Below are 23,322 nucleotides of genomic sequence, written 5' to 3'. Positions count from 1 at the left end.
ACCTCTTTTCAAAAAAAAAATGTTTACATGCCTCTAACCAATTTTCCGTAGTAAAAATCTGATCTAATGAAATTGTGGCAAAATGTGATATGGCAATGAGACGGATGATGGTTTTAAGTGTGCTATAATCATGTGATTCGTACAAGAAGCAAGTTTTCTAAAACTAACATCATCGCAGTTATTGGTATTGTTCTTATCGCAAGTATCTGTTAATTTAGTGTCCATAGACTTATTGTGCATTGTCTCATCGATATTTTCAATCCAACCTAAACTCATAATGATTACTTGTTCATTTATGTGTATCAACAAGTAGAATTAATAGTTCGATTACTCTGGTACTGATTAGAAAACAGACCGCAGCAATATAGATCAAAGCTGGAAATAAGCTCTAAAAATCGATGTTATTTGAAAGGTCAATGATGATCCTCTTGATTGAATGGCTCGTGGAAAAGAAATCATCATTCGTCATTTCAATTTCACCCCACCTCGAAATTAACCTCATCGCAACAATAGTTGTTCCGTAATAAAAGTAAAAGAATCAATAAAACATCTCGTCTCTATGGAAAAAAAAAAGGTAAGTTCACCTATGTAAATCTAGAATTGGATTTCTTATTACCTTACCCAAAAAAAAAAACTGGATAGTTTTCAATTTAGTTTTAGGCCGAAAAGTATTTAAGTGTGGAGGTGTGTATTTCCAACCCTGCCACCCTTCGCTCTTTTACTCTCTCTCTCTCTCTCTCTCTCTCTCCCCCTCTATTGACTCATCATCAACCCTGCAATCTAGGTCTTCACTCCTCACTGCAAACCCCCCACTCTCTCTCTCTCTCTCTCTCTCTCTCTAAAACCCCCAATTCCGATTCAACCATGGAAGACGCGGCGACGATGATCAACTCGGCGACGAGCATCCCGCCGTTTCTGAACAAGACCTACGACATGGTCGACGACCCCTCCACCGACTACTTGGTCTCATGGACCGACGCCAACAACAGTTTCGTCGTTTGGAACGACGCCCAGTTCGCCCGGGACCTGTTGCCCAAGTTCTTCAAGCACAACAACTTCTCCAGCTTCGTCCGCCAGCTCAATACTTATGTGGGTTTCCCCTTTCCTCCCTTCTTTCCCATTTTGATCTTGTTTGAGTTTTCTTGATCGGTGTTTGGATGAAAGATCGGTGCTTTATGTGGTGAAAATTCAATTTGGGGGTTTGTTATGCAGGATCAATATGCGGTTTAGGTTTTTGTGAAAAGTTGATAAGAGTTAAAGAATTGGATTCAAGGTCATTCATTTCAGAAAAGATTTAAATTTCGAGTCTGATGATCACTGTTGCTCATGGTTCTACAATTTCGAGTCTAAATGAAACGCTCCTCCATTAAATACAATCTTTTTCTTTTTCACTAAAAAAATTTGCTTTGACATTTGCAGATTTGGTATAATAATGTCCAATAATTTTTTAAGTGAATTCCAATGAAATTCGAAATGATTTGCATGTCACCGTTTCTTAAGCCTCAAAATTTCATCTTTTTTTTTTTGGCAATAAAATCTCATCTTCTCACCTTTTGGTAGCTTGAGGTTTTTTCATCTGGAGCTAGTTGGTTTGTAGTTGGTGATTACACTAGATGTAGTAATCATGTTGTCTGAACTCTTACAGATGACAGGTATCAAGTAGTGTTCCGGTTTTGGTAATTACTTATGAGCATTGTTAATAGAAAAACTAGCGCCATGTAATATTTCAATGAACAGGTATCTTACATGTGAGGTTTGTTCCTTTCCTCTTCTCTTACATCCTAGATTAAGGTTGCGAAACTAACCCTTCCATCCCTTGAAATTCATATACGATAGAGAAACTGTGTGACAATACTTGGGTTTTTTTTATTTTAGAACGATATAAGAGGTGAAGCTAGGCCATTTTGTTTTTGCAGTTGTATTATTGATGTGTTTGAATAAGCATAGTCATAAATTAAATCCATGGAATGATAATTTTTAATGGAGTAACCTCTATATATACATACATAAGTATTTATGCAGTACAGTCATGACCTCCTACTTGCTTATGTGGTTGAAAGGGAAACTAAAATTTAGCAGCTGACATTAGGTATTAATTGTTTTGTCTTCAGGTCTATTTGAGATCATGTTATAGTTTTTTCTTCTGCTGTTAGCTCGGATTTTTAGGTTTGATGAACATTATAGCACTAGTAGTGGCTGGAAACAATGGCTCTGTTCTCTTTTGTTATGTGAATGGCTGTTTTAATGGTACTTCCTCTGGAATTTGTGACTGTTATCATAAAATTTACTAAACTATTGTTCCAATCCTAAATGATTTGGTGATCATGCGACTGGTAAATACTCTCTATAAAAAGTAATTAAGAGACTATGATGTCTTAGGGTTGTTCTAATGTTACTTCCTCTGGAATTTGTGACTGTTATTATAAAATTTACTAAACTATTGTTCCAATCCTAAATGATTTGGTGATCTTGCGACTGGGAAATACTCTCTATAAAAAGTAATTTAGAGAATATGATGTCTTTCTTTATTAAAAGAATGTGATGCCTGAAATATCTTCTTTTTGAGGCAAATGTCAGTGAGCTCTGTTTTATTTACCCGGTCGCCTATCCTTGTTTATTACTATTAAAAAAAGGGGCTTTTGATTTGTGGTTACTGGAAAGAAAGGAATAAGAAGAGTAAAGAAGAAGGCAAAAGCTAATAGTTCATCTCCAGCTTATGACTGTTGGAGGTTGAATACAACAATTATTACTATGAGAATAGTGTCTATTGCCCGAAACAGTCATGATATGAGAAATTTGTTTCTTTGTTTTGTGCTCCCAATGAAAATTAATTATCTCTGTTTGTATAATAATTTATGGTGTTGCTTTTAATTTTTGCAGGGTTTTAGAAAAGTTCATCCAGACCGATGGGAATTCGCAAATGAAGGGTTTCTAAGAGGTCAGAAACATCTTTTGAAGACTGTCAATAGGCGAAAGCCAGTTAATGTACAGAGTCATCAACAATCAGCACCAGTACCAGCACCTAAAGTAAAGAGCTCCCAAGTTGCTGCATGCGTAGAGGTGGGAAAACTTGGACTGGAGGAGGAGGTTGAAAGGCTTAAAAGGGACAAGAACACTCTTATGCAGGAACTTATTAGTTTGAGGCAGGAGCAGCAAGCAACAGATAACCAATTACAGAATGTTGGTCAACGTGTGCAGGGAATGGAACAGCGGCAGAAGCAAATGATGTCATTTCTTGCAAAGGCTATGCATAGTCCTGGCTTTTTATCCCAGCTTGTACAGCATCAGAATGAGAGCAACAGGCGCATCACTGGAAGCAACAAGAAAAGGAGACTTCCGAGGCAAGAAGACGAAATTTTGGTGGGGAAGCTTAGCAGTAAAACTCTGGATGGACAAATTGTGAAATACCAGCCTTCAATGAATGAAGCAGCAAAAGCAATGCTACGGCAGATTATGAAGATGAATATATCTCCTAGGCGGGAACCGTCAATGAACAATCCTGATGCTTTTCTGATTGACAATGTTCCTTCTTCCAATGTATTAGACAGTAGGAACTGTAGCCGGAATTTGGGAGTCACCCTTTCAGAGGTTTCACCGACTTATATGACAGCAGAATCTGGATTTCCTGTCACTTGTCATTCTAGAGCTACTTCTCAGGTCCAGCCTTCCCCTTCTGTGGCTACTGACTGTGTTACAGCAACTCAAATTTCAGAAGAGAACATCTACAATCTTCAAGAAGATACAGTTTTGCCTGAACTAACTGCAATGCAAGGTATTGCCCCACCAAGCACTGTGGAGATCCCTAATGCAAACTTTATGCCCTCTGAGACGGTGAATACAGAGTACATGGATGTGTCAGTTTTGGATCAGGCAATGCCTACAAAAACTGAGGTCTTTTCTCCTGAGATCAATCCTGATGCAGATGTCTCGCAAGATGGAGAGCCTAACCTTCCGGGAATTAATGATGTCTTCTGGGATAAGTTTTTTGACACAGATGAAATTGATTTGAGTTCAGTTGTTGGGGTGACCAAGGATCAGGAGATGCAGTCAGGGAAGGGAAATGGATGGGACAAGATTCAACATATAAGTCCAATTGCTCCTCAGCAAACAGGGCTTGAGGGCATGATTGGTTGACCTTGTCTTTCCAGTTTCCAGTTGTATATATATGTTTCTTGCCATCAAGAGGTATATCTAATCTGCTACTTACCATTAGAAGAATTTTATAGTCAACATCCCTCAAATCTTAATCTTGCAATGTCCAGAAGATTAAGAACATATGTACCCTTGAATTGACAATTTTTGCCCCAGTACTACCTTCTCACCTCACCCTTGCCTCAAATGTATGTAATAAAAATACTTGTTATTACTCATTAACATGCAAAATATAAACATGCTAGACGATATTGTATTTTCAACTTCATGGGTTGGCATGATGTTAATTGTTGTTAAATATATGGCCTGGTTCCCCCTCACTGTTTTCATAAAGTGGATGCAATTTAAAGTTTCTGAGCTGCAGAATATCTTTCTTTCAATTCTTGGGTTCCCAATTAGGCAAATTTTCATGGTTCATGCACAGTTATCGGTTATGTACTGGTGTGCAGACAAAGCTTTTCAATCAGCTAGGATTTGCTATATGTTGACCAAGACCTTATGGTTTCTGTTGTCACTAGGAATTGGGGTTAGAGAAAGGCTGGTAATCGTACATATATATACTCCTTATGAGTTATGAGGTGGTTTATGAAATCTGTCTTGGTTTAATGTTTTCGTTTTTTGCTTGTTTACATGAAGCATTTAGGATATGGTAGAAACTTCTGCGATTTTTTGGTTAATAACATAGCAGAAATTAACATCTTGAAAGTGGCCAAAGCAAGTTGTCGACTGTTGGTGTGGATTTTTTTGTTCTTGGCATATTTGAGCGGCAACGAATTTATCGACTGCTTGTGTTTGTGCTTGTGTTTGCATCACCAAAAGAAGTCCTAACCTCTCACTGTTATTTCTGTTGCCAAACACTATTGTGAGCATATCATAAAGTAACAGATAGCTCTGGCCTCCAATCAAGTTGATAAATTGAGCAATAAAACACCAAGGAAACAAATTTATAGAAAAAACCTGTGAACGAGAGGATGGAAGTGGTTGATAGAGAAGCAATGGCTAGAAGTGAAAGCATATCATGCGTCATTGCGTTGTATAATTCGGCACGAAATTTTAAAAAAAAAAATTCCTAGCAATAAATGTCTTGTCAGTAAAAGTCACCAACAGTTCGAAAATAAAGCACATTTTCCATGAATTATTCATTGGTTTAAAGTTTCTCTTTGAAAAAATAAAATAAAAGAGATGCATATTTGTTGATTACTTATTTGTTGTTAAAAGCCTCCCGTTCAAATAAATAAAATAAAATAAAAGGGACGAATTCTCACTCAAGGTGTAATGTGACGCTTGTATTGCTCTTCTATAACCGCATTTCTATGGTTTAGGTTATTCTCATTTTACTTGCTGCTAAAACACAAAAACTTACAAAGAGAATTCAATTCCAACTTTTTCAATTCTTTTCTCTTCTTTGTTAGTTGATATTCAAGAAATTTTTTTATTGATAATTCTATTATTATATTGTTTCGATTGTATAGATTAAACCGATTAAAATCTCTTCTGAACTATTATTATAGAGCCTTGATTATGTGGTTTATTAGGGATTTTTTGTTTGTGACTAGAGTCGGAGAGAGATTTTGAGAGTTAGTAGCTTTCACCATGACCATCATGTATCCTCTGCCACAAATAGAAGTCCACAAGGAATTTGACCGCCTCCACTAGTGGATTATTACAAACTTAATGTGGATGGAGCTACGGTAAATGGTAAAACTAAGGCACCAAGCAGGGAGTCGGTGGCGTTGTTTGCAATCATGAGGGACTCGTAACGAGAGCGGTTGCTGAGCAATAGGAATGTTATATCTTCATCTTGGAAACTGAGCTCTTTGCTATTAATACATGTCTGGAATTTGCATTGTTCTTTCTTCCCTCTGATCATTGAGTCTAATTGTAGAGAAGTCGTGTCTCTAGTAAATAAAGAAGAGGACTATTATGCTGCTGATGGAGTTGATTGTTTTTGAAATTCTCTATCAATTGTGTGATACACATGTAACAAGGGGGAAAAAAAAAAATTCATTGTCCGAAATAGTGTTTATCATTTTTGATTAGAGAGAGTACTTTCTTGCCTCTTAGTTTGTATTGATAAAAATTTATTTATCAGTTCTGACTGATAGAATTTATATCTTACGTTCTCTCAATATATACGTTTTTACCGAATAATGTAAGTGTGGAGGTGAGCCTCCGGCTTGATTTGGTTCCATACCTATTTCAAAAGAAAAAAAAAATGCTATATTGTTAGGGTAGTGTGGTGTTTTGAAAGGGAGATGCTATAATTATTTTGAAATATATAGGATTATAGTTAAATAAATAAAATAAAATGGAGGTGGGTATAATAGGAAGCCCATCCTGCAAGTTTTGTTCACCAGTACGAAAGATGAAGCTAAGCCTCACTCCAAAACTCTCAACCTTCCTTAAACCCTCCCTTGCGTCTACTCCCCTCCGTCGCTCTCTTTGCTCTTCTTCACCATCACCACCACCACCACCCATTTCTCTAAAACCCCAAACCCCTCTCTTTCTGAGACCACCCATTCACTCAGCCACCTCCTCAGACCTCCAGCAATGGCAGGACTGGGCCAAAACCCTCGCTTCCTCAGTTGGGTCGACCTTCGCCAACTCAGACAACGGCCCCGACTCGACCCTTTTGCTCAGAGAGCTCAACTGGCTCGTAGACGACGCAGTTCAACAAGGAATCGAAAATGGTCAAAGAAAGATTAGATTGAGAGTGAGTCTGGAGGAGCTGTACTTGTTGTGGAAGCAGAGGATTGAAGAGAGGAAGCCCTTTCAGTACATTGTTGGGTGCGAGCATTGGAGGGAGCTGGTGCTGTGTGTTCAAGAAGGGGTTTTGATTCCGAGGCCGGAGACTGAGCTCATTGTGGATTTGGTGGGTGATGTGGTGAAGGGTGAGGAGGGTTTACGAGAGGGTTTGTGGGCAGATTTGGGGACTGGGAGTGGGGCTATTGCTATTGGGATTGCCAGGGTTTTGGGGACTGGTGGTGGCAGAGTCATTGCAACTGATTTGAGTCCCACTGCGATTTCGGTTGCGGGGTTTAATGTGGAGAGGTATGGTTTGCAGGTTAGTGTTTGGCATTGTGCTTATAGGTTAGAAGAGTTGGGACATTTGGATTGCGAAAATGACATGGTTGTAGTTGAGTTGACATGCTATGCTGTGTTTTGAAGTTGTGTTGAGGTAGATAGAGAATGCTAGGGTTATAGCTTTGTAATGCATTGGATTAGTTTTGGGGAATGAGAATGTTTGCTGATATGAGTTGTTGAATGAAAATGCAAGAAAAAGAGTCGAGCTTTATCACCTTGGTATTCGCTATTAGGTTCAGCTCTAGGCTCGAATACACACTTAAAAAAAAGACGATAAATTTCTTTATCTGGATCTTTGGGATCTTATGAACTGGCACATGTGGGCTTTTTAAGAAGATAGTGCAATTACACACTTTATTTAGCTATAGCTGTTTGGTAATGTATGCTTCTGATTTTTTTTCATGAAGAATGATACAAACATATTGATTGCCAGGTGACTTGGAGATGTAGTTTTCCAATATATGAACTTTCATATCCATTTTACTACTTTCAAAGTTTTCTATGTTGTTCTGCCCTCAAGCTCCTTCTTAATGTGCTAATCAGGATGTAGTGGAGCTAAGGAAAGGATCTTGGTTTGACCCATTAAAGGATGTGGAAGGTAAACTTGCGGGGTTCGTAAGTAATCCACCGTACATACCAAGTGACAATATCTCGGGGCTACAAGCTGAAGTTGGAAGACATGAACCCAGAGTTGCACTGGATGGCGGTGTTGATGGCATGGATGATCTCTTACATCTTTGCAAAGGGGCTGCTTCCATTTTGAAACCTGGTGGATTTTTTGCTTTTGAGGTATCTATTCTTTGTTCTCTGAAAGTTTTAATTAGCTGAGTATGATTAGTTAATAACAGTACTTGAATGAAATCAGCTGAAGTTGCACAGCGATATAGTTGGTTAATGATCAAGTATTCTGTAAATGAGATAGTGTAATAGAACTTTAGAGATAAATACAGGTTCTTGGTGAAGCTGAGACACCTACTGCTCTAACTTGGTGACTATAAGGTGTTTCTTGTGCAAGATCTGGCTAAATGTATTGTTGTTTCCACTAGTTTGTAATTGGTAAATTGACTCATTTTTCTAACCTCTATTCCACTTGCTCTTTGTTGCAGACAAATGGTGAGAAGCAGTGCAAGTATCTTGTGGAGTACATGGAAAATGAGGCTAGAGGCAGCTTTTGTAATTTGAGTATAATTCCTGATTTTGCGGGTATTCATAGATTTGTTACCGGATTCCATAAATAACTCCAGATTCCTGTATTGGCTTTCAAGAGTATAAAAAGAAGTATCCAAAAGTGTTATCCAGTCTGCTGTCTGCACCAGTTAAAATAGAATGCAATTTGAAAGAAGCTTGCATCATATGAACAATTGGAAAATGTTGTGTTTTCTTGAAAATAGCCAATGGCTAATGGATATAAACAACTTTTTAGAACGGAATCATCAAAATTGAAATCCCCTCTTATACAAGCAAACTACACACACACACACACACCACTTTTTCTGGTTTCTACTGTGGAAAGAAGTTTTATTAAGAAAAGAATATGTACAAAAAGGCTCAGTTGATGGTGGATTTTGCTGCATCATTTGGGTAGGAAGCATTATATACCAAAATTGATTGAACACAAAGGGTTAAATGCTTGAGAAAAGCAACAAAAACCTGAGCTCTTATGCCTGTCTTTGGGGCAGTGATACAAAGGGTCTATCCATTTTTGATCATAAGATACCAAGCCATTTGCCTCTCTTAATTTGATACCTACCCACCTCTCTCAAAGTAAGCAAGGCTGCCAATCTTTATCTTGACAATCCTCACTATTTGCTTCCAGAATAGTCCGATCCTTTTCTCAATGGGATGTGCAGATGTTTTTCTGGCACAACCTTGGAGAGTTAATTAGCACGAAGTTCTTCGCCATTGCTTCTTCCCCAATTGATGAAACTTGAATGGAGCCCAACTTTTTCGGCGTTTTGAGGACTCACAAAAGAGACCCGAGGCCAGAGCTTGCTGAAGCCACACCTCAAATTCTTCTTCATCTTCATCCATCATTTCAGCATCCAAATCCCATGGGAATCTACTTGAGTGGGATCTTTGAGTTTTCTCCAAACCAACCATGTTTACATGGAAACTAGGCCGATGGGTGTTGGGCCTGCATGCCATTCCCTGTACGGAAGAAGTTGAAGCTGTAAGATGTCAAACCATGATCTTCCTCTTACGAGGTGCTTTCTTATGTACTGAAAAGGATCAGCATGTTCTAAATGGCAAGTTAAGCGTCCATTTACAAAAATCTGACAACTTCAGGATCACTTTTTACAATAAATTAATTGGCCAATCCACTCTGGAAAGTATTTTGTTCAAACTGCACTGAATAATGTAGAACAAGGCCACACTTGCGAACACTGACCTGACAAATTGCCCATTCTGACACATCAAAGATTTTGCTCTCAGCACAAACAAAAGCTCGCGGTATTTCCACCTACCAAATATTCAACATAGATAAGAGGGATTGCTTATATGTACAGTGTTGGCAAGAAGGAAATTCATCATAATTCGATTCCATTCAATAAAGCATCTTTTTATATTGAAGTTGAAAATAATTCCTTAGAACATGCATTATAGACATTGAAACAGGGAAATCATGTGAAAATCGTTCAAAAGAATCATTGATAGCTGGCTCTCATCTCTATGCAATTGAGAGTTTACTTGAACTTACATCCTTCCAAATTATCATTCTTTCCCAAGTTACTAAACAAAGGAAAAATAAAATTGATTGAAATTTGAGAAAGGTTAAGAACTCATGAGGTCTAAGAAGTAGATACAGAAACATAAAAGAAAAGCACTTATTGCAAGAAAACTACCTTCTGAGGCCTATCAAAGACTATGGATCCTTTGTACTCGACCCATCCATCTCCATCCTTTGCTTGATGATATTGGCAGCAATCCTAGTCCCACAACAGATCCAAACAATTATATCTCATGCAACAAACTGAAAAGTTGATAAGATAGACAGTGCACACTTAACAGTGTTAAAATTTGAAAAAATAAAATATAACAATATAATGTCTGACCTGACACCATCTAGCCTTGGTCTTACTTCTATTTGTGCACACCCATATATGAGAATTTCCACACTTGGTGCATTGTATACGTCGCGACTCTTCAGAACAATAACCTGGACCGTCCTGCTTACAGTAGAAGTATATTGACACAATCTTGATCAGACAAATTACAGAAACTAGCGTTTACTAACATTAGATAAGACACCCTACAAATGCAACTCTACAATTTTAATATATGGAAATGAGTATTCATACCAGAGGACAAGTCAGACATTATATATTGTAAATGCATCATACTTGCCCAGCACGCAACCAAACATCACTAACCTGAGCTGAAGTAGCATAAGAGGTCTGGCACACACTTTTAGTCTTTGATTCTTCCTTCCGCAATTGCTCATCATAATCTCTTTTCTTTATGGAATCCGAAAGAACCTAAAAACATATACCTTTGTGAGTAGCAGAGCAGGATTACAATGAAAACATTAACGTCTCTAAGTAATAACTAGATAATTATATCAAAATCAAAAGTAGAATAAAAACAGTGCATTATTTACACATACCTCATATGCACATTGAAGTCTCTTAAATGACTCACTTGCTAGTGCACTTCCCATATTTTTATCAGGATGCACAAGCATGGCCTATACAAGTTAACAGGCAATAATTGAGAAAGAGGAGATTAGTAAGCTTTTAAATAACAGCTCATAAATATATCCATAAATGACCCCACAAGAGAGAGTACTAAAACAAGTAACAACTCCTGCATCACTAGGTTGAGAAGTAAACACACATTCTCATCTTAAGTGTTTTAACCTTCATTGTTGAACAGATATCTAAAGGCTCAGGATTAGTCCCTTTACATGTACATTTATGGCATGCAGTGTTGTTAAGAAGTCAAACAAAACCAGAAATTAGACAGAATAATGTTTAAATGGCTAATGCAATATACATACAATCATGATTCACAGTCTATACCATAGCATGTCAAATTATATGGTAGGAGACTATCATTATAAGTAAATATTCTGTAATAAGATACTTAATGGGGACTTCTTTCTTAACTGTAAAATCAGATTATCTAGGCAACTAAGATGCATCTGACCCATGTGGCCCAGTTGTCAATATCTGATAGTTGATAAATCATTATTTAAGAACCTGATTAGAGGATGATTATATTCATAAAAAGACGGTGCATAGATTCTAATAAATTTTCATTAGTCACTACTAGATGGTCCTAGAGTTTAGTCAAAGCGATTAAAGTACCTCCTCTCCCTCAAGTAATTATATAAAATTTAGTACATAGAAAGAGGGAGGAAAACAGATCTTATTAGTCATTCAATCCATCAGAAGAGAAATAATAAAGGAAATTTAATATTCACCTTCTTCCGGTATTCCTTTTTCAAAGTTGCAGCATCAATTTTCTGGTGGCGAGGAAATCCCAGTGCTTCATAATGATTAATACTGCTTAGTATTTTTTGCATCTCATCAGCTGAACTTGTTTCCTCTTTGACCACCTTACTACTAGAACAGGATTCTTTCTCAATATTAATGACAGCTGAAGTAGCTGGCTTGCTCGATGATTTACATGAGTGCACCTTTTCAGGTTCATCAGTAGGAATAGAGTAATCACACTCTGTAGAAAAGTCATCTTCCATAACTTCTTCCGATTGTTTCTGCTCTTCAAAATGTGGGCTCTCAGTCACCTTATCACACCATTGGAGAATATAATTTAATACATCGTTGGAGAAGAAGGCAAGGTTTATTGCGAGCAGAACCCCATGCCATCCAACTTGTACTTTGACACAATAAATAGCATATACAGTTGCCATCAAGACCACCAACCGTGCATGATTAAGGGAGAACAAATAACCTGCATTTGCATAGAATTTGAAGTAGGTTTATCATCATGCGAAAAGCACTTGAGGTCATCCGGGATTGACAGCACACACTATGAATGAAAGAGATGAAAATAAATGCAAATACATTACCAAATGCACATAAGACATGACTAAATGGCGAAAGTAAAAATAAAATCTATGAGAAATTTAAGGTTTTTATCTTTTATTTCAGGCCTTGTGTCTCCCATCTGCCATAGAACCTTCACCACCAACCATCAGCAGAATGTAACTGGTTATCTAAGGGCATGTACTAGCCACCTAAAAAATTTATTATTGTGAGAAGATATAACTATATTCAGATTTTTCTATGTGAATCTAAGAGTTCAGGAATTTGTATTGAGCAAGTGAAAAAAGAGTTACTATGCACACCCTCCCAGGCCGCTAGCCCATTGATATACTGCAAGTTTTTCTCAGGCACATGTCACGCCTATGCAGCCTAAAGAAAAAGCAATAAAAACTTCTCATAAAGAAGGTTTCCAAAATCACCAGACAGATATAGGTGCTTTCTTTTCCATGAAAAATCCCCACAAAATTTGCAGAAAATCCATAGTCAAGGGGTCTGTATCGTGGAAACAAACTCCTCACGCTACCCAAGATAAGAGGAGAGCAAAAAGAAAAAAGAAGGATACATATTGATGGTCAAGTAACAGTCAGCTATAGATGACCAGAATCTGTTTTCTGTTCATCACTTTTTGCTAAGCCGGTGAGTGGTAAGTATCTAGCTTGCATGCTTCATACAACATAAATAAATTGGCAACAGAGCTAGAGTGAAAAGAATGGTAGACACATTACACACTAAATAGGATAACACCATTGCATCATGTTACTGAAATTAAATTTAAGGTTCACAAGAAATCGAACATACCTCCAACTATAAATAATGTTCCTGTTATCCAAAAGTTAGCATACATCCATAAGATCAGAATAGCGAAGAGCCCTACAATAAAAATTCCGGGAGTGTATCCCAAGTAATGAACAGCAGCTCCAGCGGCTCCCTGAAATATTGGGCCCAACTGTAAGTGGCAGTTTTTCAAACTGTATTCTGCATTTATGTATATTACTTATTCAAGTAAAGTATCTACTTTTGAGTTTCAAAATCCACTACTCTCACCTCATAGCTATCTATATTGTCACCTGATATCAGGATTTATGGCAATAAGTCTACGAAGGTTCGACAAAGTTAAAGAGTAAATCTAATGAGCAGGACCTATACATGCTGTTATCCCAAAAGTGGTATCTCATTGGCCTCCTAAAGAAAATCTTCCTGAAATAAAGCTGCTTCATATGACGACATTGAGTTACTAATCTCCTAGATTATTTGACACATAGATGAATTTCATTTTGAGGAAATGATTCCATATACTACAAATGAAACACAATGTACAACAAAATAATACAAAAAGATTCAGCTTTCGAGACAGTATATTCCAGTTGAATTAGAAGTTAAATCGAATTTCTTATAATTGTGTAAATCTCTGCAGAAACCAAACTACTCAGCTTTTTACTAATTGGGATTCTGTTGAGACCCGGGCTCTATTTCAAGGATCCACATAGATCAACCACCAAATGTTGGCCCCACTAGTGCTTTCCCAGAGGCCAACTAAAGGCATATCCTATATCATAAATTGCTCATCTGATTCACATTACTTCTAACCCCCTATACAAAATATCAATCAAATCCTTCCAAGGTGTTAGAACTTTAAAAGTAATTATCATTCTTTGATGGGTTTGGTGCTGTCACATATCAGTTCCACCTTGTACAACCCAATTATCTTTTTCTTTCTTTCTTTGGTAAATGATTGAACCTATTAACCAAACGTACGGAAAAGCCCAGAAATCAGAGACAACCCAATTATCATTTCCCCATTTGTATGATCAAACTAAACTCCTAAAAAAGTTTTTATTGGACAATGAAAAGAAGATAAATAACATACAACTGTTAGGTAAACCAGAAGTCAAATCAGTGGCAGAAAAAAACAATTAAAAGATCAAGAGGCAAAAAGAAATGAGAAGAAATCATACCATACTGAGAAGCACATAAACCAAGCAAGACATGGAAGTCAAACTGAGAAAGCAACTCCACATTATAAGAAGCAAAGCTGCAGAACCAAACCCCATAAATGACCGAAAGCCTCTTACAACACAGTCCCTCCAATAACACAACAACAAGAGCAACAGCCGCCCCATTCTGGAGCACCCACTGCACACCATCGGCCAATGCCGCTCTGCAAACACCCCCATTTTATCTCTATATCCACTGACAGCTGTTTTCGATCTAAAATAAACATGCTTCTGAGACTGCAGCCATTTCAAGCCTTGCTTGTATAGCCCTATATCCTCCATCACTGCAGCCTCGTTGATTCAACACACACCAATTACTGCTTACTAGAGATGTTGCTATCTACAACCATGGATTCCAATCCGAATTCCATCAATGTAGTCCATAGAACAGAGAAAAAACAAAACCCTGATCTGATATAATACCAAGCTGCAAAAGCAAAAAAAAAAAAAAGCCTAGCTCGAATTCACGGATTAAGAGCAAGATCTAGAAGCTCCCAACCTCCCAAAAATTCAATCACGGTCCTCATTTGATATTGCTTCACATGCAAGCTTGGGCAAAAGCCAACAGAAACACGCACTAAAGCTAAAGGAGTACAAGTAGGAAAAATAATGCAAAGATTCCACTTTTAAGAAATAATGCTTCTTCTCTGTGCTTTTCTGACTGCAATGTCTGAATGTCTATTGAACCCACAACGATACCCAAAACCAATAGCAGCTTATCAGACTCAGTCTCTTTGAAAATAAGTGAAATGGGTTTGATGAAGATGATCTGGGTGTGGTGGAAAGTTGAGAACTTGGGGAATGAGAGAAGGAATTGGAGCACCGACAGGTGAGTTAGGAGGGGTCAAAGCCTTAAAGGTTGAAGCTTTAATGGATTCGGAGTAGGAGAGATAGAGAGAGAGAAGGAGAGAGAGAGAGAGAGAGAGAGAAACCCTAGCTTTATTTGCAGGGATAGCTCGTGAAAAAGAAGTTGGAAAGTTGGGAAAAGGTGAAGGGGGAAGAAGAAGAAGAGGGGAGCGGAGTAGAGTTGGGCTCTGGCTCTGGCTCTGGCTTTGTCACTTTGTGGATTGGGGTTGGATTCTTTGAGCTTTTGAAGTGGGTCCTATCTTTTTTTGCAAGTGATATAACCTAATGGTTAATAGAAAACAAAAAAAGGGAAATGAAGAACACCCATGAGAATATATAGAAATGTTGGTTGGGTTTTTTAGTGATTCTAAACTGCCGCTACCCCCATGTTTTAAATCCACATACCAATCATAGATATAAGTCACCACCAACTATTGGTTTTGCCACTTTATTGCTTTACCTTCTTTTTGTCAATACTGGATAAGTGTGATGTTGATAGGCAATTTAGTGTAATGCGTACACACAACAAACAACTAGATTGATTATAGCCATACATTTGTGTCTCTGTCTAGGAAGAGAGGTGGTGGTCACACCTAAATGACCTAATTGTTAGTCACACCCCCTTCCCTCTAGGCCTCATCGGCGTTCTAGTATTGCCGCCGGGCAAGTCTCTTTGCGAACCCAATTTTACGTGGACTCAAAATCAAAGATTCAAGTGACGATGTCAAACCAAATGACTATCGAGTGTGGTGGCTTTCAATGAGAGCTAAAGATCATAGGATACTATAGAAAGTTGGTGAGTTAACAACTTGAGAGGTGTGACTATAACCTTTCAATTTAAGAATTGATTGACTACTAGATGGAACATATGAAGGCACAAGGAAAAGATTGTTTGTGCTTATAAAAGCAATATGTTACCAAGTCAAGATACAAGGCTGATGAAATCAAGATGCTCTAAGCAATGTGTTAGCAAGTCAAGATACAACAATGATGGAAATCATTACGGTCCACCACAGCACCCTAATTGCAATGGTAAATATAGTCCATAAAACACATTAGATACATTTCGAGAAGATGACTGTACTACTGTGGTGCCGGAAAGACATTGAAGCCAGGAAAAATTTCTCTGAATTACCAAGTATGATCCATTTACATTGGAGTACCTCCAGCTAGGAAGGTGTAGTATGGAAAGAAAAAAGAAAAAAAAAGAGGAAAAAAGAAACATAATTATACAATTTACAAGAAGCCGCAAAACCCTATATATAAGAATAAATCAAATCGACACATTCTGTAACCGCTCAGTTCATATGGTTTTGAAGCTGAAGGTTGTAGTACCCGGAGGCATGGTTTCAAACGACAAGTTTGTGATGAAAGTGGAAGTAGCAGCAGCTGAGGTTTCTGATGACAGGTTTGAATTGTCCGGGTTGTCTGAACCAGAGGACTCATTGTAGGACGAAGCAGTGGTCTTTTCACTAGGCTTCTTACCATTCGGTTGGCTTCGTATTTTGAGATCCATGAAATCAGATATCAAGCCTGGCTTTGTTATCTTAGTATCGTCGATTTCCTTCTGACCCTTTAGCATCTTCACCACAGTTGACATGGATGGTCTGAGCTTCGGAGTGTCTTGTGTGCAGAGAAGACCAATCTTTAAGAATCTACAAGCCTCCTCAGCATCAAAATCCCCGTTCAATGCTGTGTCTACCAGACCAACCAGCTCCCTGCGTTCATAGAGATTCCATGTCTGCAATAGAAGAATGCAATTATTACCAACAGTGCCTAAAGTAAATGATATGTCATCTGCAGAAACTCTATATAAACAAGCCATCCAAAATGATTTTTGGTAGTCAACATGGCATAAATGAAAACCAAGGCAAAGTCTCCAAAAGTTACGTATGACTCCCCCCATTCCATTTTTTCTTCACCACCTCTTCAAAATATTATCTTATCAATCTGATTTCCACATCCAGAATTGGCGCCTATACTATACATACAATATAACTCTATGAAATCACTTTTCTAATATTTAAGAGATTCCAGACTTTAAAAATGCAACTGACAAAGTTTACCGGCATCCTCAACAAACAATGTGAAGGGAAATGAAGTTTAAAACTTCAGAAGCCTCATCAGTGTAGGTCCAGTATGTCCAAGAACAAAAGTTTAGGTTTACCAGTTTCTTGAATTACTCTGCTCATTTCAGCCTTTAATGGCGTTGCTCTTTGACTTAATTTAAGAAATAAAAGGTTTTTTTAACTGGGAAATAACAAAGCAGTAGCTTCTACAAAGATCAGATATTACACCTATGTCCAATAACAGAGGTTTAGGTTTACCAGTTTCATGAATTACTCTGATCATTTCAGCCTTTAATGGCGTTGCTCTTTGACTTAATTTAAGAAATAAAAGGTTTTTCTAACTGGGAAATAACAAAGCAGTAGCTTCTACAAAGATCAGATATTACACCTTCACCACCTATTATTATTTTTATTTTTTTTCAGGAAAGAATATATTGTAAAAACAGCAAAACTAAAATCCATACCCTTTCAAGCAGATACTGTTCCTCAATGGGTAGTAGTGTATTAGTATTGCATCTGCCACTGACTATTTCCACAAGGAGTACCCCAAAACTATAAACATCTGCTTTCCTCGTCAATTGCCCTCGTATTGCGTATTCTGGCGCCAGATAACCTCTAAAACCACAAACATAAAATTACAAGGGTAAATATTTGGACAGAGAGAAATTTAATGTGAGCTTATCGAAGTATGATAATGCAAGAACTGAGTGTTCTATGAGCTTATCAAAGCATCACAACTTACATTGTTCCTGCCACTCGTGTGCTAACATGAGTCACGTTGGCCGGGATAAGTTTTGCAAGGCCAAAATCTGAAATTTTAGGCATTAGGTCTTTATCAAGGAGAATATTGCTGGCTTTGATATCCCTGTGAATAATATGTGGACGTACATCCTCATGAAGGAACGCAAGCCCACATGCAATTCCGATACATATTCCACGCCGTGTTCGCCAATTAAACTGGATATTACTGAAACCTCCACCTGTAACAAACCATCTAAGAACATAAGTTTCCCGAATAAAAAATAATAATATTAGACAACGACTGATTTCAATTCTAATGGAAAATGACAGATCACTAGATCTTAGATAACTGTTGGCATTCATAATTATAAGGCAAGAATATAGAACTACATTCATAAAACTATTCCTGAAAATTGTCAGCATCATTGCCTCAGAAGATTCAGAACTGATCCTCACAGTAGAGAGCACGCAGGCCCCACACACACACACATATTATATATGTATATATCAAAACCACACACGTACACAAACTCAGACACTTGTAAACACCAACAAGGAATTTAAGCTGATGGACAAAGTTATATACTTACCAAGAAGAGTTTGTGCAAGACTATTATTCTCGAGGTAGTTGTAGACCAAAATTCTCTGGTCCCCTTCTATACAACAGCCATAGAGCTTAACTAGATTTTCATGCTCTATTTTTGAGATCACATCTATCTCAGTCAAAAACTCCTTCACCCCTTGTCTTGATTCAGCTGAAAGAACTTTTATAGCAGCAAGATTTCCATCTTTAAGTCGTCCCTGGTTTTCCAGAACAGCAATTCAATTAGAGTGAGAAATAATCTTTTCCACTACTATACCATATACAACACTGATAAGACAAGCAATATACTGAAAAATATGTAAAAACAGAAAATTTGCAGTTACCTTATAGACAGAACCAAAACCACCTTCCCCGATTTTATTCGCTATATCAAAATCTTCAGTCACCAACTTCAACTCTCTATACGTGTATAGTTTAACATCATGAATGCCAGAAAGTTCTGTTGACAGAGAAAACTTGTTCAGATTCTTATAGGGGTAGACACAAGGCAACTTTGGGACTTGAGATATCATGTCAAGAGAAGAGTCTTCTATTTACTTAGTTTAGGTATATGATCTCAAAAATAAGCAAGCATTTTGATAAGATCAATGCTACAGACACCAAAACAAATTTCAAAATATGCATGCCAATCTGATTTGTTGCATAATTAAACTAGCATTTCATTTGTTCATTTTATGTCTCACTCAAAATATTAATAACGTCCTTCGCCACACAATTTCGTGAAAAACATTTTGGGAAGACCTATGGTGTCTCTAGCATTGATCTCAAATTGAAAGTATTGTGTAGGAATAATATCTCCAGAGAGATTATCAAGCTCCTCCATTATTACTATGATCAAAGTTGCAGCCTACCGTCATCAACTTCAAACCCAAGTTTTCTTGATGAGTCCTTTCTACCGAGTATGAAGGATAAACAACTCATAACTGTGATACACCAGCGACCACGTTTTCAAGGTCAAATGTCTACAAGTGTTTAAACAAAGCCGCTTCAAGGCCTGCAAAACTGCATCATTGTGAGCATGTGTGTTTAGGGAACTAAATATGAAAAGATTTCAGTAAACGGTACATTTAAGAAAATGTCACTGGTTTCTCCAGATCCTGAACCAACTCCAAACCATATCAAAATTAAAACTAGGCCAGGATAACAATCAAAACCTAATATTATGTGCATAAAATCAGAGACGTAAGCAATCTAAAATCTGGGTGGAGCTTGGAGTTACTAAAGTGCAATTAGACTATTTATTCAATCGCATTATGTATTATTCAGTGACATTTTTTGTTTTTTATTCAGACATGCTAATGTTAACTGATACATATTACCGAAAATTAATTCCTTTTAAAAGAAATGTTCACCAGTATTGCAACTTGTTTAAAGTTGAAACAGCAATTAGCATGCAACCTATCAGGAACGCTCTCGAGTCTTGACTTGAGAGCTCTCCCCTCTCTAAACTAAACAAAAATTATGATCACTACTTTATTCTCAGCCAGGTTTAGAGTGCCAAGAGAAAAGATTATACCAAATATAGACTCTTTCAACTACTTGTGGATTGTCATTTATGTTACAGACTGTTTAGCAATGCTAACTACACTGATTAGCAAGTTTGAACTAGTACATTTCATGCTTGTATAGAAACTAGAGTTCATCCATCTATTCAGATTAAGTACGAGTTACCACAAGAGCATACAGATTAAGTACGAGTTACCACAAGAGCATACAGATTAAGTATGAGTTACCACAAGAGCATACAGATTAAGTACGAGTTACCACAAGAGCATACAGATTAAGTATGAGTTACCACAAGAGCATACAGATTAAGTACGAGTTACCACAAGAGCATACAGATTAAGTACGAGTTACCACAAGAGCATAAGACGCAAAACAAGATGAAATTGTGGCTCACGAATTTACGACTAATCTTTCAAGTTCAAACTATCTACTACTACAAGGAGTTGACAGGAACGAATAAATGCACCGGTATTTCAAGCCTATTGACTCTAGTTCAAGCTTGATTTTTCCTCTCAATTATTTGCAGTGCAGTAAAACACACAAACAAGCAAGAATCGGAATTCCATCGTCATTGGAAATGACCGAACCTATGCAAATTGAAATCAGCAAATCTTGCTGTTTGATGATATTGACAGCATGAAAGACCAATCAGGAAGAAGATTCATCATGAGGGTTTGTTCCATTCGGTATTGAATTCACCAAATCACTCAAAAAGTCCCAACATTCAACAAAACAAAACACAAACCATAATAGATCATGAATCAAGACCATCATGAACAACACAAAAATCTCTACTTGAATCAGCAGTCTTATCCAAAACAAACAAAAGACAGAAGCTTTAAGCCAGCCAAGGGAAGCATCACGGTTCTAAAGAAAGAAAGGAGGAAACTTGTAAAAGACCCAGAAGAGAAAATCACCTCAGGTGGCTCAGGGAATGAAAGACCAGTAGTTGTTCTTGGCTTCTTGCCGGAAAATGGCTTCTTGCTGGAAAAAAAAAAAAAAGAGAGAGTAGTGTGGCCTTTGAAGAAATAGAAATGAAAATAAATACGTGGGTTTTGGGTGCAACAATATTTGGGTTTTGTGAGTTGATGTGAAACGGAACCAAGTAGCTTCTTGGTAAGTCTTGGCAAAGTCTACTAATGTATGCGAACGCCCCCTTTGAATTTTCTGCGTCTGGTACTCTTAACTCACTTCTCAAACTAGCCAAAAAGGCTTATACATACAAACCCCACACCACTAATAATATAGGATTTAAAGGATTTCCTTATGTAAGAGCTGAAATGAGGAAGAGAGAATGTGGCGCGTACATTATACAGCGTTTACTTGCAAAGAGTGGAATAGACATTGTCAAAAGTCAAGCTTGATCGTCAGCACGAACCAGTCGTCACCAGTTTCCTACTGCCACGTTTTATTTTGACGAGTCTTGAGTCTCCCTCAAGCTTTCTTTTCAATTTCTTTTTTCTAGTGGAGGTGGCGGATGGGCGAAAAATCGATCGAGTTACTGTAAGAGGTTCAGAGTTCAACTAGAGAGACTAGAAGGAAAACACACATTATGAGTTTGCATTTAATTTTGTAAAAAAAAAAACAGTATTTTAAAATAATGAAACCAATTTTTAGCAGTTGAATATGGAAAACAGTTAAAGTTAGTGGCAATAATTTTTTGTTTTTGTTTTATTGAAAGTGAATTCATTCATCAATAATAAAGTACTACATCAAGGAGTATATAGTGGCTTCATTTAACCCTATAACAACCATAGGGAAGAGTACCACACTCTATTTAAAGACTCAATAACTTAACTCTGCAACTAGGAGTGGATTTAGCCACTCCGGCGTCATCCTCCACTAATATGTAGGAAATGGTAAAGAAATAGCAGCTCTTGCCACACAATGGGCAGCCTTATTACACTCCCTAGGGATATAACCCCAACTATAGTGGCGACAGTTTGAGAGAGCAGATGGATAATATTTATTTTTATATTTTTCTTTATCTTTTTTCTTTTGTAATTTACAGCTTTATCCTTGCACATTTAAATATTTTTAATATTTGAGGGCTATTTCAGTAAAAAACATTTGTTTTGGCTAACAAATTACCTTCTCTGTTTTTTTGAAACAATGGTTCATTGCATTACCAGCCAAAAAGCCAAAGTCTAACATACACTTGAAGACAGAAAAATGGCGGGGTAACAACCACGCTCCTATCTAAGTAATGTAAACTCATTACAAGTCAATTTTGAGCCCGCTTTGTAAGCGAACCCATAAACAAAAAACAACTCCGTGTCTTCTAGGGCAAAATCAATGACTAGTATCCCCATTAGCCAGGCGCGCAATTGCGGTATCAACAGAGAGCCACTTCCTAACAAACAAATAGGAGCAATTCCTTATCCATAAGCCGCTTGAAAAAATGTCAATCTTATTCCAGATAATTACCAACTCTTGAAGAAGTCATGATCCGCAAACGATTGGTCATGGACCATATATTAGCCCAACTGCCCAAGAAAGTCCACCTCTTAGGCCAGGCCCATCCACTAACTGATAACAAAGGGTGGCAAGGCACCCTCCCCTCTAGCCCACCACATAGGGCCCAACAACTCAAGCTTGAACCCAGGCCCAAAGACCCAAGTCCAAACCTGAGCAAAGTGAGCAGAAACCCTAGAATACATCTGCCCATCCATCACCGTCGCCACCAAGTTTTCCGGCGGCCGACCACTCCAGCACCGCATCCCCGTCAAGCTACAGATCAGTAACCTCCCTTGCAGCCGGTAGTAGAATCTAGCAAGAACCCAGAGAATTCCCTGCCAAGACCGGCCGGAGTCCGGACGCCGACCCGCCCTGGTCCTCTTCGCCCGACGAAACAGCGTCACCAAAACCAGCCCCCTCTGCTCGCCTGGCGTTAGGATCTGCCACAGCCTCCTAACTAAACTCTCTGCAATTTTCGCCGACGATCTCTGAACACCACAGTGACCAAACTTGTCGCACTCAAAGCTTGCCAGCGCACGACCACGACGCACACCCTGCGACGAAGCGACACCACTGCCAGACTTGACACCACGACCACGACGCCGCCGGTCTCTCTGCTCAACGCTAGGGTTTGCGTTGCTTGATGAAATAGTCAGTTTCTACAAATCATCTTCTCTTAATAATAGTATAGATAAAACAGTTACATAAACTCAAATTGATTAGATTTAACACATGGCTTTTTATTACGTGTAAGACTATGAAATAAATTTCAGATTTGTACAATTGCTCATAAATCAAATGTATCGAACGATTGAGTGTTGGTTTTCTACGAGAGTTTGAATCTAATAGTTGTGCTTGTT

The 23,322-nt window shown here is 37.9% G+C and overlaps 4 protein-coding genes across 7 annotated transcripts; 2 read left to right on the top strand and 2 right to left on the bottom strand.

Moving 5' to 3' along the window:
* Window positions 1-716: 716 nt before the first annotated feature.
* LOC112165639 (heat stress transcription factor A-1) lies at window positions 717-4,450 on the top strand. Of its 2 annotated transcripts, XM_040506652.1 has the most exons (3): window positions 1,106-1,248; window positions 1,641-1,753; window positions 2,881-4,450. In XM_040506652.1, exons 2-3 carry the CDS (start codon window positions 1,730-1,732, stop codon window positions 4,132-4,134), a joined length of 1,278 nt encoding a protein of 425 aa, XP_040362586.1. In that variant the 5' UTR covers window positions 1,106-1,248; window positions 1,641-1,729; the 3' UTR covers window positions 4,135-4,450. The 2 variants fall into 2 exon arrangements, with proteins under 2 accessions (XP_024158000.1, XP_040362586.1); XM_024302232.2 differs by lacking the exons at window positions 1,106-1,248; window positions 1,641-1,753 and adding an exon at window positions 717-1,089.
* A 2,032-nt stretch (window positions 4,451-6,482) lies between these two features.
* On the top strand, window positions 6,483-8,590 carry LOC112168462 (release factor glutamine methyltransferase). Its single transcript, XM_024305582.2, has 3 exons — window positions 6,483-7,216; window positions 7,780-8,025; window positions 8,343-8,590. The coding sequence occupies exons 1-3, from the start codon at window positions 6,518-6,520 to the stop codon at window positions 8,472-8,474; spliced, it is 1,077 nt and encodes a 358-aa protein (XP_024161350.2). The 5' UTR covers window positions 6,483-6,517; the 3' UTR covers window positions 8,475-8,590.
* On the bottom strand, window positions 8,545-15,413 carry LOC112168460. The gene is made up of 9 exons (XM_024305578.2): window positions 14,201-15,413; window positions 13,044-13,173; window positions 11,660-12,150; window positions 10,841-10,921; window positions 10,608-10,712; window positions 10,290-10,403; window positions 10,080-10,163; window positions 9,626-9,697; window positions 8,545-9,384 (listed from the first exon to the last, which is right to left on the bottom strand). Exons 1-9 carry the CDS (start codon window positions 14,519-14,521, stop codon window positions 9,118-9,120), a joined length of 1,665 nt encoding a protein of 554 aa, XP_024161346.1. The 5' UTR covers window positions 14,522-15,413; the 3' UTR covers window positions 8,545-9,117.
* A 773-nt stretch (window positions 15,414-16,186) lies between these two features.
* LOC112168461 (cold-responsive protein kinase 1) lies at window positions 16,187-21,228 on the bottom strand. Of its 3 annotated transcripts, none has more exons than XM_024305580.2 (7): window positions 20,923-21,228; window positions 19,351-19,501; window positions 18,823-18,938; window positions 18,486-18,696; window positions 17,897-18,134; window positions 17,619-17,769; window positions 16,187-16,826 (listed from the first exon to the last, which is right to left on the bottom strand). In XM_024305580.2, exons 2-7 carry the CDS (start codon window positions 19,418-19,420, stop codon window positions 16,389-16,391), a joined length of 1,224 nt encoding a protein of 407 aa, XP_024161348.1. In that variant the 5' UTR covers window positions 19,421-19,501; window positions 20,923-21,228; the 3' UTR covers window positions 16,187-16,388. The 3 variants fall into 3 exon arrangements, with proteins under 3 accessions (XP_024161348.1, XP_024161347.1, XP_024161349.1); XM_024305579.2 differs by having other exon boundaries at window positions 19,351-19,493; window positions 20,923-21,227; XM_024305581.2 differs by lacking the exon at window positions 20,923-21,228 and adding an exon at window positions 20,593-20,616 and having other exon boundaries at window positions 19,351-19,493.
* Window positions 21,229-23,322: the final 2,094 nt, after the last annotated feature.

The sequence above is a fragment of the Rosa chinensis genome, chromosome 5 (assembly GCF_002994745.2).
Source record: "Rosa chinensis cultivar Old Blush chromosome 5, RchiOBHm-V2, whole genome shotgun sequence".
Classification (NCBI taxonomy): domain Eukaryota; kingdom Viridiplantae; phylum Streptophyta; class Magnoliopsida; order Rosales; family Rosaceae; genus Rosa; species Rosa chinensis.
Note: the sequence above shows the minus strand (reverse complement) of the source record. Positions and strands in the feature narration are given on the sequence as shown.